At 52.1% G+C, this 14,913-nt stretch overlaps 1 protein-coding gene across 2 annotated transcripts in view; it reads right to left on the bottom strand.

Annotated features, from left to right (window-relative positions):
• The window catches only part of NUP210 (nucleoporin 210), a 103,106-nt gene that overhangs the window by 21,240 nt on the left and 66,953 nt on the right, over positions 1-14,913 (bottom strand). For both annotated transcript variants that reach the window (XR_009350815.1, XM_059161870.1), the window contains exons 21-27: positions 8,708-8,836; positions 7,530-7,657; positions 7,305-7,440; positions 5,663-5,725; positions 5,298-5,477; positions 1,715-1,795; positions 586-717 (exon numbers count right to left, since the gene is read on the bottom strand). Coding sequence is in view for 1 of the 2 variants with exons in the window: in XM_059161870.1 (XP_059017853.1) it covers positions 586-717; positions 1,715-1,795; positions 5,298-5,477; positions 5,663-5,725; positions 7,305-7,440; positions 7,530-7,657; positions 8,708-8,836 (849 nt within the window). In the remaining variant the exon portion in view is untranslated. The remainder of the gene's footprint in view (positions 1-585; positions 718-1,714; positions 1,796-5,297; positions 5,478-5,662; positions 5,726-7,304; positions 7,441-7,529; positions 7,658-8,707; positions 8,837-14,913) is intronic.

Below are 14,913 nucleotides of genomic sequence, written 5' to 3'. Positions count from 1 at the left end.
CCTTTCCCTTAGATGGGCTCTAGTCAGCACTAAGACGGGTCCAGTACCTTTTCTTCCAGCTCTGAGGTTTGAGGAAAGGCCAGGGTCCCTCTAAGAAGGGCTAAGGGGAGGAGAGTTTGTCCTTAGGGAAAAATCTGGAAAAAGCCCCAGGGTTGCCCGGCATCACCTCTGAGAGAACGTGAGAAGTTACAGACTAGGGACCCTGACCCCTGTGATGTTCTGGAACTTCTGCAGCCTCCCCACAGCCTGTCATTGTTGCTGCCTTCTGAAGTTGGCTACTATGAAGCCCATCTGTAGCGCTTAGCAGTGTGTGCTTCAAGTGGAAAGGGCTACGAGGAGGGAGAGCTAGGAGCCCAGATTCCGGGACACGAGAAGACTGGGAGTGGAGGAAGGACACTACGGGAGGATGGTTGTGGTGGCAGCATTTGCAAGAAGCTGTCCAGACGAGCCTTGAGAGATAGAATGGGGCTAGCAGTAGCCTGGGAGGGAGGGTGCAGACCTCATGGGCAGAAATATGGGGAGAGACCTTCCTGCTCTGGACACTGGCGCACATGCTGGGGGAGAGGGCCCTGGGTGGGTAGTTACCTCGTGGTGTCGCCCCCGGATGTCCAGGATGTCCCGCTTAGTGACAGACCAGTGGAAGGTCAGGCCTGGCACAGCATTGCCAAAGGAGAAAGGGTTCTGATTGTTGGTGATCCCAGTGATATAAACAGGCATCTGCAGGAGAGAAGGCAGGCCTATGACCACAGGAGTCCCGCTGCCGAGAGGGCCCCCCAGAGCCCCAGGGCACTGACTGTCTCCTTTGTGCCATGGGACATGTGCCCCATTCTTCCCTTACCTGGATGGGCCCAGTGCAGGTGCAGGAGGGGCGGGTAGAACAGCCAATGATCAAATGAAAGACAGAACAAGCCCCTCTGTGTACTGTCCTTCTTGGGCTGTGGACAGTGTCTCATCTTGGCTGACCGACCCCCTTCTTCGTGATATGACCCCCCCATCCCCCCCGGAGCTCCAGGGTGCCGGCAGTCTCCCAGATGGCACAGCTCATTCTGCCCTGGGTCCCTGCCTCTGCTCTTTTCTTTCAACCTAACCGGGGGTCCCCACACATGGGGGATGGGCATGGGTGGGAATTGCAGTTTCTGAGTGCTCGCCAGGGAAAACACGTGGAGGAATACTGCCAAAAGCTAAGAGCAGACTCCGTGCCAGGCTGTCAGGTCGATTTCCAGTTCTATCACTTACTAGTTGTGTGACCTAGGGCCCAGGCCATAAGCTTTCTACATGCATTCATTTCCTCATCCATATCAGAGAGATGACATGGGGGGCAACCTCACGGGTTGTTAGCAAACATTGACTGAATTATTGCATAGAAAGCGTGGAGCAGAGTACCCGCCATACAAGCATGAGCTCCTGTTATATGCCAGGTGCTATTCTAGGTTTGGGAAGCTGGCAGACTCTGGGGGGGTGGGGCGGGGGCACAGGTGTCCCTCAGTAATTGTGCTGGAGAAAACACAAGGGACCTGGAGCAGGAAATATGGGGAAGGCTCCTAAAGCTAGAGCTGAACCCATGGACTGTTGGGGGGCCTGCTGAATGGGAGAAGGAATAGCGACCTAGCCATGACTCAGCCAAGCTCAACCAGAACTCAGAGCCCAAGACCCTCTAGGAGGCTGCTCAGACAGCCAGCACGGATGGGAGGGGCCGGAGAGCTTCCCGCCTCACCTGGGTTCCTGTCCTCATGCGAGTGATGGGGGCTCGGATCCTCACCGCCTGGAGAAGCAGCACCTCCACCTCCACGAGGTCCTAGGAGAAGGGCTTTGGGAGTTCAGGCTGGCTGCAGAAGGGACTAGGGGCTAGCAACGGGTATCACACGAAGGGACCCCTCCAGGGAAGGAGGATCTTGTCAAGGCCAGCTTAGGGTCCTGAAGGCCAGGAGGTCCTCACAAGATGTCCAGCACCTGCTTCTCTTCCCGACGCAGCCTGGCTTTGTGGGTGGCTCACCCCCCCAGAGATCTGGCTGCTGTTTTTCCTGTTCCCTTGGGGGTCCCACCTTGGGCCTCTGAGCTTAAGAGGCCTATCTGAGCCACCTGCTCCAGGTCCGCACTTCAAGGACTTGGGGGCAGTGACTGGGGTTGGCTCTTCTGGGTGGCCCTCACAGGACAGGATTCCAGAGTCTCCCAACCCCAAATCTAGCATGTGTCTCTCTGTAAGTGAATAGGGTACTGTGACGAAGGCAGGACACAGAATCTGGCTAGAGCAGACTGTATATGCTCTTTTATCCTGAAGTCTGTACTTGAATTAATCTGGTCAAAAATTAATTTTAGGGGCACCTGGGCAGCTCAGTCGGTTAAGCATCTGCCTTTGGCTCAAGTCATGATCCCAGGACCCCGGGATGGAGCCCTGCGTCAGGCTCCCAGCTCAGCGGGGAGCCTACTTTTCCCTTTGCCTCTTTCCCCTACTCATGCTCTGTCTCTCAAGTTAGTAAATAAAACCTTAAAAAAAAAAAGTTTGACTTTATTAAGTTTCTTTATAGTGCTATTGACTCTTGCTAAACCCAGGCTACTAAAACCTGTAAGCCTTTTTTGCATTGGCTCATACAAGGACCACCTCCTGTGATCCGGACTAAGGCCTGGCATTTAGTAGGTACTCAATAAATATCCATTCCTGTCCTTCCTTTTGTCCTTTTCACAGCCTGGTCTCCTTTTGCTAGTCCCGGCCCACACCCTGGCCATGGGTGCTGCATCGGTGACCTGGTTTGGACAGATGGAACCGGGAGTTTCTGAGCTCCCACACTCAGCTGAGCCCCTACCTGCCTGGGCTCAAGAAGATGGCTTTCAGCTGGTGCTGGTGGCCCAACCTTTCCAGCTGCCAGGGGGCACCAGGACCTTAACCCAGCTCCTCTCCTGACTTGCCAGATGGGAGACACAGAGAGAGGTGGCCCAGCGAGGTCAGACCAGGAAGAGAAGTGGCTGGGAGGGAACTGCATGGCTGTCTGCCCCTCCAGCTGAAGTCACAGCCAGCTGCCACTTCAGCCACCTGGGCCCTCAGGAGGAGAAAAATAAACTAGTTCCCGAAGCTGCAATCCTTTCTTTAGAAGGGGGGAGAAAAAAAAGCAACACCTCGTTGGTCCTTCATCTTATTCTCCAGGACGTCTATCTGAATCCTGCTATATGCCACAGGGCAGATTCACATTCCCAAGGCTTTCTTGTTGGCTTTATAAAATCGATAGGTAGAATCAGGGCATCTACCTCCATGATTCAAAAAGACTTTGTGGTTTAAGCACAATCCTTGCAGAGATGCTGAAACTCCAGCAAAAGGGAGTAAATCAATGAACTCAATGTCGGATCAAAGTCAGCCTCGGGGAAGAAGGACGCATTAGCCTCCCCTTCTCCAGGACGATACGCACACCAGCTCCCCTGGGTGCCCTGTGTTCAGATGTGGAGAACACAGTGGAGCTCACGGACACCTTCCAGGGAGCCCTTATGCCAGACAAGGAACCAGGAAATGGGGTTCTGAAAAGGCTGTCCATGGTCTTGCTAGAGCAGACACTTCCGCAAGTCACCATGTTCACAGGCTGTCAGGGAGAACTCAAGTCCTCAGCACATGGAGACCTTCTCCCATCTCCCCTGAGGAGCCCAATGAGGTGCCCACCCCCAGGAAACAAAGAACATGATCAGACTTAGAAATCAATGTTTAGGGTACCTGGCTGGCTCAATTAGTGGAGCATGCAACTCTTGATCTCAAAGCCTTAAGTTCAAGCCCCACACTGGGTGTGAAGCTTACTTAAAAGAAAGAAAAAAAAAGAAAAAAGAAACAAAAAAGAAACCAACTTTCGGGCGCCTGGGTGGCTCAGTGGGTTAAGCCGCTGCCTCCGGCTCAGGTCATGATCTCAGAGTCCTGGGATCGAGTCCCGCATCAGGCTCTCTGCTCAGCGGAGAGCCTGCTTCCCTCTCTCCCTCTCTCTGGCTGCCTCTCCATCTACTTGTGATTTCTCTCTGTCAAATTAATAAATAAAATCTTTAAAAAAAAAAAAAAAAAAAAAGAAACCAACTTTCTCCCACGTGGAATCAGGGCCGCTGATTAGGGGCAGGAAGAACCCCCACTACGGGGAAAACTCCTCTAGCTGCGCCTTCCAATGTCTGCTAATCCAGAAAAGCACTTCGTAAATGTCTCGGAGTCCAGCCAAGAAGCTTGGGGAATAACTTAACCTGCAGTGGCAAAAGTGACTAGTTCATGATTCAGGTTTTCCTTTTTTCCTGAAAATACAAGTCTGCTTCTAAAATCCTACTGGGGCGCCTGGGTGGCTCAGTGGGTTGAGCCGCTGCCTTCGGCTCGGGTCATGATCCCAGAGTTCTGGGATCGAGTCCCACATCGGGCTCTCTGCTCAGCAGGGAGCCTGCTTCCTCCTCTCTCTCTCTCTGCCTGCCTCTCTGCCTACATGTAATCTCTCTCTGTCAAATAAATAAATAAAATCTTTAAAAAAATAAAATAAAATAAAATAAAATAAAATAAAATCCTACTGGTGTCCAACTGTCCATGCTTACAGTAGTAGCCAAGCTATGCACACTCCTGAAAACCCACACTAAGCCATAAAGCATGTCGGAGGCAACAGTACCCTTCTCTTCCATCTGAATGTCCCCAAGCCTTGGGCCCCTAGCTCTTCCTTAGGCCCATCATAGGGAAACTGGGTAGCAGCAAATGTCCGGGGGCAGGGGTGCCAGGGGAGCTAAAGGAGTTAAGGGTAAAGTGCCCAGTGCAGAGTCTGCTGTCATGCCTTGGAATGTCCCCAGGGCAGGGATAGCGTTGGAGATCCTGTCCTTTAAGAAGCAGCTAGGGAGGGGCGCCTGGGTGGCTCAGTTAAAGCCTCTGCTTTTGGCTCAGGTCATGATCCCAGAGTCCTGGGATAGAGCCCTGAATCAGGCTCTCTGCTCAGCGGGGAGCCTGCTTCCTCCTCTCTCTGCCTGCTTCTCTGCCTACTTATGATCTCTGTCTGTCAAATAAATAAAATCTTAAAAAAAAAAAAAAAGAAGCAGCTAGGGAGACTCAGTCTGGAGAAGATGTCCCCAGGTTGGCCGGGCTGGCCCTGGTGGAGGGCAGATGGCAGAGAGGGGCTGTGGACTCAGAGGGCAGAAGCCAGGCCTTCAGGAAGGGGGGAGTGTCCTTGGGACCAGTAACAGCCCGACCCCAGTAAACAGACCTCCTTGCCATCATGGCTGACTGGCATGCCAGCTGCTGGGGGGAGAAGTGCACCCCACAACTAGAGGCTTCAGGAGCCCCCATGACCAGAGGAGCCCATGTGCATTACCTGAGACACGATGACAAGCTTGCCAGTCTCAGCATCCACAGCCTGCACGACCCCAGACACAGTGCCATTGCCGACGGCCAGCCCCCGCACCAGCCCCGCGCTGTTCACCACGGCAACGCTCTCGTTACTGATGGAGAAGAGGATATTGGACTGGGGCTGCGGGCCGCCCTCCGAGGTGATCTGGAGCAGGGAGAAGCAGCAGTGCCCAGTCAGCCCCTGGGTCTCATCCTTGGAGGCGAGGGCGCCGACACACCCAAGCTCTCCATCTTAGCCTCCTGACGCCCAGAGTGGGGGTGGGGCGCGGACTGGAGCCAGGCAGGGGCCACAGGTTGGGTGTGGGCAAGCATGCAGCCTTCGGCTCCTACCTGCATCATGGCCCCAATGATCAGCGTCACCTTCCTGGGTATCAACCTAAATGGGGGAAAGACCTGCATGTGGAAACAAAAGAGAGAAGGGGGCTGTTGTGTTCTGAGTGCACCCGGCTGGGCAGAATCCACCCTGAACATATTCAGGGAGAGGGACACGTGGCTCCTGGATGTCCCTGCTCTGGGAGAGGGGACTGGGGTGGACCTGGGTCCTGCTGAGCTCAAGAAGAGCCTGAGTTCCCCTCCCCAGGACCTCAGCTGGTCCAGGGCCTGAGGATCTGTGGTACCCAGGGGCAGGTTCTGCTCTTTGCAACCCTGCTTCGTTTCGCCAGACCTGAAGCCCCGTGAAAATAAACACATCTTTGTCACATGAAACCTTCTTAAAAGGCTCTCACCTCATGGTCCCCTGGCCAGCCATATCAGTGTTACCTGAGATCTATTAGAAATACCCATTCTTCAGCCCACCCTGATCTATGGAATCAGAATGGCAAAGGGATTGTCCCTGAAATTTGTGTTTTAACAAGTCTTCCAGGGGATTTTGATACATGGCAAAGTTCACATTCCGCTGCCTTCAAGGTTTTCCCCCTTGCACAGCATTTCTCCAATTTCTACTGATAAATTGCCCGGGGACAATTCTCTTTTTCGATGCTCTCAAAATTCTCAGATGAAGGAAGAGGGGTTGGGGGGGGGGGGGTCAGGGACAAGGACGTCCTTGTCTCTCTGCACCATGGAAGGCCTGACGTCCTCCTCCTGCCTGGCCACGCCCCCGGCTCCACCTAGCAGGAGCGCAGGAGGAACCCGGACCGGAGCACAGAGCCTAGTTGGCCAAGGGGCTGCTTTGTACATGAGGATTAATCTCTGTGGTGTTGCGCTATTTATAGGCAGAAATGAATTCTCCATCACCAGAAAGGAGCCCTTCCATCCAGAGGCACAAACCACAACTGCCGGCTTCAGAACCATTTAATATAAAGCCTGCCAGCCGCTGAGTGGACAGGCCTGTGGAGGATGCCGACGGGAGGGCACGCATCTCAGCACTGCCACTGAGGGAGAAACTTGGACTTGAATTTGGAGCCATGGCTGTCTTGGCCCCTGAGGACTAGAAGGCTCCTGTGAAACACCTAAGGTCCCAAGACAGTCCTAACTCACACATGGAGATGACTCCTGACATCCCCACTTGCTCCAGGAGCTGCCATGACAGGAGCCCACTCCTTCAGAGGGCTGGTTTGGAGCAATGGTCAGGATGAGCTTCTAGATGTGAGCCTAATTGGCCCACAGCTCCTGCCCAGCTACTCCTTTCTGGCACTTAAGGCTTTACAGAGTACTGTGCCCTCCCCGGCCATGTGACAAGTGGCTCTCTCCTCTGAGTGACATCTCTGAGTGACAACCTGTCCCCCATGTCCCAGAGGGAGATGGGAGTTCCTCAGACCCCTCCCTGTGGTGCTACCTTCCCGAGGACTGGTTGGGGGGGAGCTCCCTTTGAGTCAGAGGACACGGCAGGGCAGAGATCTTAATATGGTTTCTCCATGGCAGCTTCCTGGATGACCCCTAGAACTCCAAGTCTGTTGCAATAATGACACGTTTCCCACTCCATGCGTACAGGTGGCGAGGGATGGATGGACACCACATGGCTGCCTACTTTTACCTCGATCTGCTGGGAGGCCGAGTTGATTCGCTGTCCAGCTTTATCCATCACCGTTGCGGTGAGACTGGTCTGGCCAATGGCCACACCATGGATGCGGAACGTGGCTGTGTAGTTGTCAAGGGCTTCGTCGAGGGCCCTGGAACAGAGGGAAGGGCTGGGACTTCTCCCCTCAACCTGCCAGTGCTATCCCTGAGATGGCTTTCTGGGATGTCTGGGAGGACTCACACCAACGTGATGATCTGAGAAGCCGCTCGGAGCTTCAGGTCCATGAAGGCAAAGTATTTGGCCAGGAAAGGCTTCTTGTGAAAGTCTAGCACGCGGACATAGGCCTTGACCGTCTTCCCAATCTCCACCTGCATCGTGGGGACAGAGATTCAGGGTAGTCTTTGAGTGGCTAATTCTAGCACTGGTGGCACTCCAAGGCTTTCTGCCAAAGTGTTGCTAACCTCAAACCCACCGGCCCAGGCTGAGCTCCAGATAACAGGCCAATCAACAAATGAACATCAATTAAGTGCTTCCTGTACACAGGGGACTTTGGGGATACTCAGATTCATCAATTACACTCCCCACTCTTAAAGAGCTAAGAAGCTAGTTAGAGTGATAAGATGCAGCCAGGATGACGTACAGTAGGCGTTCAATAATGGTCACTGACCAAACTGCTCACACCTGGCAGCGTATACAGTAAGAGCCTTGGCATACCAAGCGTCAGACATGTTTAGTGAAGAAACCGAAGTCTGATGAGGAAATAGGACCACAGAAGGAATATCTGAAGTCACATAAGAGAATATTGGCTTTTTGGGTACTGTAAGCTGCTCAAACATTTTAATACTAACCATTCTCTCTGGTCAGGAAACTAGGAACCAGAGACCCTCGTAAGCCTGGCCATAGCTCCTTCAGGTATCAGCAAGATAAATTCCTATTGGCATTCAAGAAAAGCCCAGATCTGTCATGTATTCCTTTCCCAAAAAGCACTTAGCAGTAGTGTGTTTTACTCATTGCCACTAAGATTCCCACGAATCCACAACCCACACAACAGGGAGAAATTCACCATCAGCAGGGTGTAAGCCTTGCTTAGTGTAGACTAGTAACCTACATCAGCTAGAGGACGGACATTTCCACCTTGGGTCTAAGGAGGAGACAACTTAGGGCAGAACTTACAGCTGAACTTTCCTGACATAAACTGGTGTGGAAGTCTAAACTCAGAGGTCCCTCCACATCGTGCACAAGGAGGGACGGAGGCAAGACAGCTCTAGAAGCTCCAAACAACTCAGGAGGTGGGTAGAGGGACCCAGAGACCAGAAAAAAGAGCAAAGGGCATGAGGAAAGTAATTCCTGCAGCCTCACCACTCTCCGCATTTCTGTGAACCAGCAGCGGAGGGCCCTGTCAGGAAGTTGCTACTGACCTTATCCACCACGCGTACGTAGAGCTCCTGAATGTCCGAGACGAACACATCCACCTTTGCTGGGGCTGGGAAGGCAAGGCACAGGTCGTGGATCATGATGGTTGACATGCCTGGGAGCAAAGGGTGCACCTGCAAGGTTGGGGAGTGGTGCTCAGTCTGACAGCTGCTTGTGGCATCAGCCCATCACCCATGAGACACCACCTCCAGGAGGCCTCCAGGCCAGGGCACAGAAGCAGCGGACAAGGAAAATCCTAACCCAGCTACTGTCCTGCCTACTCCTCGTTTTGAGCCCTCACTGCCAGCCAGGCGAAGGGCTTGAAATGTAACATGATAGAACCAGGGTGGATCTTGAAGTACATTTACTTCAACCTACTAAGATTTACAATTTAAGATTTAAAAAAATGGAAGTTGCTCAAAGCAGGGCAGTCAGAGGCCACGGACACGCACAAGGGCACCAACCAGGGTTTCACATCTCCAGTGCATGCCACCTGCCTCTGCAGCTTCAGCAGTAGAAGACTGTGCTATGCGTGACATAGCTCCTTTCTGAACGAAACTCTCACTTGGCGGTCCTCATCTGACCCCACAGAATCTCAGAACCTGTAAACAGACCACAGAGGCCACCACAGTTTCAAATATTCGCTCTGTGAGTCTCATTCATCCCGACATTCATGTCTGCCTTGGCCGTGTTTGAAGTAGGAACCTCGTGAAGATTCTGAGTGGAGGGACACACCTGAGTGACTGTGTTCCAGTCTTCGCTGCAAAGACACCCCCACCCCCATTTTAAACCTCCCTCTTTCCCTATCTGCTTCACAGATCCCACATTCAAACTGCACGATAATCACTATCTCATGCTGCCAATGTGCCCACAGTGGTATGCTGTATTGCTTAGGCATGTATCTCAATTGGGTGGTCTGGGGCTGGGCAGGTGGGGGGTAAGCCACGGAGCTGGTGGCTGGGTCCAGAGGGTGGCTTCCCATCCCTGTCTGGCCCTGGCTTTGCTGGCTGCAGTTTGCGCTGGTGGAGTCATTTGGCAGGAGGTAGGAAGGGGGGCAGTTTACAGGGATTCAGTGTTTGAAAAGCTACAATGTCAGTATTAAGAACCTGTGGGGGGGAAGAAAAGCAGGTTTCTGAACCAAAGGAGACATCCAAACGTGGTCACATTATATCCAGGTTAAAATCCTTTGAAGGTGGCCCAGAAAATGAGTCCAAATCCTTCATATGTCCTAGAAGAAACTGGCATGAAGCTGGCCCTTGCCCAGGGCTCTAATGTCACTGCAAAACCTGCTCCCTCACCACCGTCAGGCTCCAGCAGCCACTGTTCTGCTCTGGTTCTCAAAGCCAGCTAGGGCCTGCCTGCCTCAGGGCTGCATAGCCCATCTTAACAACCTGGGGCTTTTTTCCCTGCACCCCATCTTCACCGGCTGGCTCCTCCTCATCCTTCAGGCTTCTGCTCAAGCATCCTTCCTAGGAAAGTCTTCCCAAATTAGACAGCTAAGGCTTCTTTGCTTCTGCTGCTCACTTTTCCTGGTGCAGCTTTATTGCTTATAATTGGGCTGTGACAGAGATCATTGTCTAGTGTCCATCCTCCCCCAGGCTATCTTCTCACCAGCCTCTCTCAGGGCTGGGCCTAGCGTCTGGCACAGGCTCAGTCCCCAATAAACATGTATTGATCAGACCAAGACCCAGGGTACAGCTCTAGGTTACTGTAGTGATGGCAAAGAAACCTGGTATTCTAGTCTGTCTGCTTAGCTTTAATATTAACTTTGTGAAGAACTACAAATTCTAGAAAAAAAAAAAAACAGTCTGCAAACCCATGTACCCTCATCTCTTTGGGAAGTACTAACTGCAGTCCAACTCCTTCAGTGCACATATGGGGGAAACTGAGGCCCACAGAGGTTGAGAACCGAGCCTTGAAGGGGCAGCACTGAGAAGAAAAGCCAGGTGCCTGAGCTCCCAGTTCAGGGCTCCTTCTACCACACTCTGCCAGAGCGAGATGCCCGCAGCAACCAAAATGGAACTGTGGGCAAGGGAGGAGGGCAGGCCAGGAAAAGGCCAGGACTGAGACTGAGGCCCGAGCCCACAGTGAGCTGGGGGCATGGAGGATTAGCAAGCTTGGCCACGCTGGCAGTATCATTGAGCTCAAGGGCACACTAGCCCCGAGGAGGCGTGCCCAAGTTCTTCTGCACTATGACTTAAAGTTGATTAACAAAGATCCCAGAGTGGAAATCACAGTCGTATCCTGGAGTAATGCCTTGGCAATTTGAGCCACCGCCACCCAAGTCTGGTACGAAATACGGGCCAAGGAGCGGGGTCTGGGAAGCACCAGGCCTCCCCTTTGGCCGGGGATGATTCACCCAGCTTATTCCTTTTCCCTTAATGTGAATGCATTTACAAATTCGAGAGAGAAACCAGAGCTATCTTTGAAAACCTAATTCAAGGCTCCAATCTAATCCTCCTGTGGAACTCGGTGCTGTCAGGGGCCAGTGCGTCCTTCACGGCGCTGAGAAATTACATGTTACACTGGCGGCAGATGGACCCTCACAGGTAAAAGCACGGAGGGCTTTTTCTAGCTCTCCTCTCCCCCTTCAAAAGGACCATTTTGTGCATTTTAAACAATGACAAAAAGGCGAGCAGAAATCAATTCGTCTTCCACTTGATTTCCCAGAGGCTGGACGTCTGGCTGCCTTCATCCTTCCGAATGACGGACGCAGAGGGCAGCATCAAGCTGTCCTCCCACCACACAGCCACTCCCCTTGCCCCTGCTGAGCAAGGCGTCAAGGGCGAGCTCTGCTGGGCCGCCTGTGAGACTGGCCCCTCTTGGGGAAGGGAGGGTGTCTACCAGGCATCTACTGGCCGCGAGGGGACCAGCATCACTACTAACTCTGGACTGTGCCTGTCTGCCTCTCCAGGCGTTTTGGGTCCACCTGCTTCTTGACTGACATCCGGGGGCATTGCGTATGGAGGGGAGGAGGAGGGGGCACTCCAGGCCCAGAGCGAATTCTCATCTCTAGGTGTTGAAGGTGCCACCTGAGAACTTCAGCGCGTATTGAGCCGAGAGGAGAGTCCTGTCATCTCTTCAGAGACGATGAATGCATTACTGCTCATTAAGACCCTGCTAGTGGAGCCAGAGGCAGCTCCGCTTGCGAGTGATGCTGTGGATGTCCCCGCGTACCCGCCCAGCCCGAGATGCCGCCTGCACCGGCTCAGCTCCTTGCTTCCCTAGGCCCCCACACGCTTCAGGCTTATCCTCTGATGGGTGGTGTTTATAGAAGAGGAGGAGCCCTACAAATATGTCCAAATGTCCCAGGAGTCATCAGCTCCCATTTCCTACTAAAGAGTGCTTGTCAATAGCATGGGGTAGGGGGTGGTGGTCAGGGCATGTCCTTGAGACCTGTAAGTGGTGACCACAAACAAAGGAAAGTCACAGGCAGAGGGAAGAGCCCTGGCTTGGATGTTGGATGAAAATCCATCCAGGACTGGGACAGGTACCTCTGTACTCAGGTCATTCTCAGGGGAAAAGCAGGACACACACCCGAGTTCAAAGCCCATGGCTGCCACCTGCTACCCATACCCTCTTGCTTCTGGAAACACTCCTTGAATATACAAGGTCACTGTGCTTGGCTAGGCCTCACAGGACTGAGGATACGGAGACAAACAATGTGGCTCATGATTTGTTTCCCACCAACTACCAGTACCTGGACCATCACCAATCTTTGCAGAATGAACGCATTACTTTAAAGGTATGAAGTGCCTGGCGCACAGTAGGTCACGTGCCCCCATCCCTGCCTCCCCTTCTAGTTACATGGGTTCTGCGTAGAGGACTTGATTTGAAATGGAAAGAATGGGTGAGAAAAAAGGAACCATAAGTTTCAGTCAGGTAAGCACTCCTAGGGGCATGCCAGCCAGAAATGAACTAAAGGCTGCTCTCAGGGAGTTTGTGGGGGGCAAGGGGTGTAAGAATTCAGCACAGCCATGCACGGCCCTCCACTGTGTGGCCAGAGAGCCTTCATAATGGCCCTGGTGTGTGAGCGTGACAGCTCCCTTCCAGAGATGCTCAGAAGCCGAAGCGCACCCAGGAGACATTCTTGCATCCTGAATGTGTATCAGTAAGAAAGAAAGAAACATCTTCTGTGAGCTAATTGAAGAACTGCTGTGGGCTTTCTCGTCTCTGTGATTAAGGGAAACGAGAATGTTGCTAATTAGCAGCTGGAAAATGCCAAAGAAAATGTGTAAACGTCCTTCAGAAACAACTGTCACCGATTGTCAACGCTCCATGAAAAACCCCATCCGGCAGGTTACAGAAGAGACAGAGGGAACCAGAGCCCAAGCTCTACCTCAAGGTGCAAGGGTCTTTGTCCAGGCCTGAGTTGACAGGAAGCAGAGACCCCAATGGTCAAGGTGCCCCCGAGAACGCCTCGTGGGGCCCGCCACATGGGACGCTGTGGTGCTTTCCACAGTGCTAGGCTCGTCCTGGGGGTCGTGCCTGCCCTGAGTGCTCTGTCTCATTCCACGGGAACCATGGCAGGATGAGACACATGAGCAAGGGCTTGCCCACAACCAAGAGAGAACTGCTGGGGCTCTCCTGGGACCCTCTTAGAATGGGAACATCATTACTGGTCTTGACTAGAGAAGCCTAGTTTCTGCTACTGACAGGGACGGCATGGGGGTAAACCTAATATTGTGGGACTATATAGGCACTCGAGGTCTCCTGGGGAAACTTGGCTCTGATGTTGAAATCCCATCTCGAGTCTCCCAGACAAGTGTCCCACCTCCTGTTTGGCTGCCTCCAGAGATGGGGGACTCACTACCTATAGGGGCAGCCCAGTCCAACACGGGCTCTTAGAAGCTCTTGTTCTTGGAGGAGAGTTCACTCTCTGGCTACAGATCTATGCTCTGGGCTTATTCAAAAGATAAGGGGCAAGGTAAATGTAACTAAAGGGGTCTTCAAGTTTTGTTGGCACTGTACCCATTTTTTCTGAACTCAAGGCTTCCCTCTTCTTGATAACAGGGACTTTTTAAAAAAGATATTATTCATTTATGTGTGTGAGAGAGAGCACGAGAGAGACAGCACCAGTGGCAGAGAGGGGCTGAGGGAGAGGGAGAAGCAGACTCTCCACGGAGCAGGGAGCCTGACACAGGGCTCGATCCCAGAACCCTGGGATTGTGGCCCAAGCCATAAGGCAGACACTTAACTGACTGAGCCACCCAGGTGCCCTGCTGATAACAAGGGAGTTCTTTTTTTTTAATCTCCAGAAGTAAAGCAAAGCAAGGCATATCTCAAGCGGTCAGAATTATTTACAACTTGAGCTTTTCCTTTTAGTATGAAGGATGTGACAGTGAACGCTCATTTACATGGCAGGAGTGATGGCCAGGGAACTATCCATTCTTTTATAAAGGGAACAAAAATACTCTGGGGACAGTTTCCTCTGATCTCAGACTTCTAGTAACCCTCCTGCTGCCTCTAACAACACACATTTGTTCCCAGGTGGCGAGAGAAAATGTTTTCTTGCTCTGATTTATGGTGACACACCTAAGGGGTTCTGTCGGCTAAGACTCTGCCTCTGAGAAAACAGGATTATTATGACATGCTTCCTCACCAAGGGACGGAACCAAAAGAAAGCCTCTCCACAGCCAGGAAGAGACCAAGGTCAATCACTGGAGGGATGTAAATGTGAAAACAGAACAAACACCCAGAAAGCAAAAAATCTTAATTGTCCTAAAAAGGGCATTCTGTCCTATAAAGACCCAAGCTATGGACTCAAAAAGAAACAGTGTGAATAGACCTATAACATATAAAGAGATGGAATTAATAATCAAAAACCTGCCCTGGAAGAAAAGATCATGTCCCAGTAGCTTCACTGGTTAATTCTACCCAATATTTAAGAGCACTTCATACCAATGCCACACAAACTCTACCAAAACTAAGAAGCAGGCCTCATTCTGTGAGGCCAATGTTGCTGGATACCCACACTGGCTGAAGACATCACTGGACAGAAAAGCACAGACCAGTACCTCTTAGGGCTGTTAGTGTAAACCCAAAGAAATATTAGCAAACAGAGTCTCGTTACATGTAAAAAGAATTCCATATCATGATCAAGTAGCATTTGCCCCAGAAATGCAAGGTTGGTTTAATGTCTGAAAGGCAATTCATGCAACACATCATATCAACAGGATAAAAAACAAAAACCACATCAGTATTTCAAGAG

The sequence above is a fragment of the Mustela lutreola genome, chromosome 2 (assembly GCF_030435805.1).
Source record: "Mustela lutreola isolate mMusLut2 chromosome 2, mMusLut2.pri, whole genome shotgun sequence".
NCBI classification, from domain to species: domain Eukaryota; kingdom Metazoa; phylum Chordata; class Mammalia; order Carnivora; family Mustelidae; genus Mustela; species Mustela lutreola.
The sequence above is the reverse complement of the archived record's forward strand: the minus strand, read 5'-3'. Positions and strand labels throughout refer to the sequence as shown.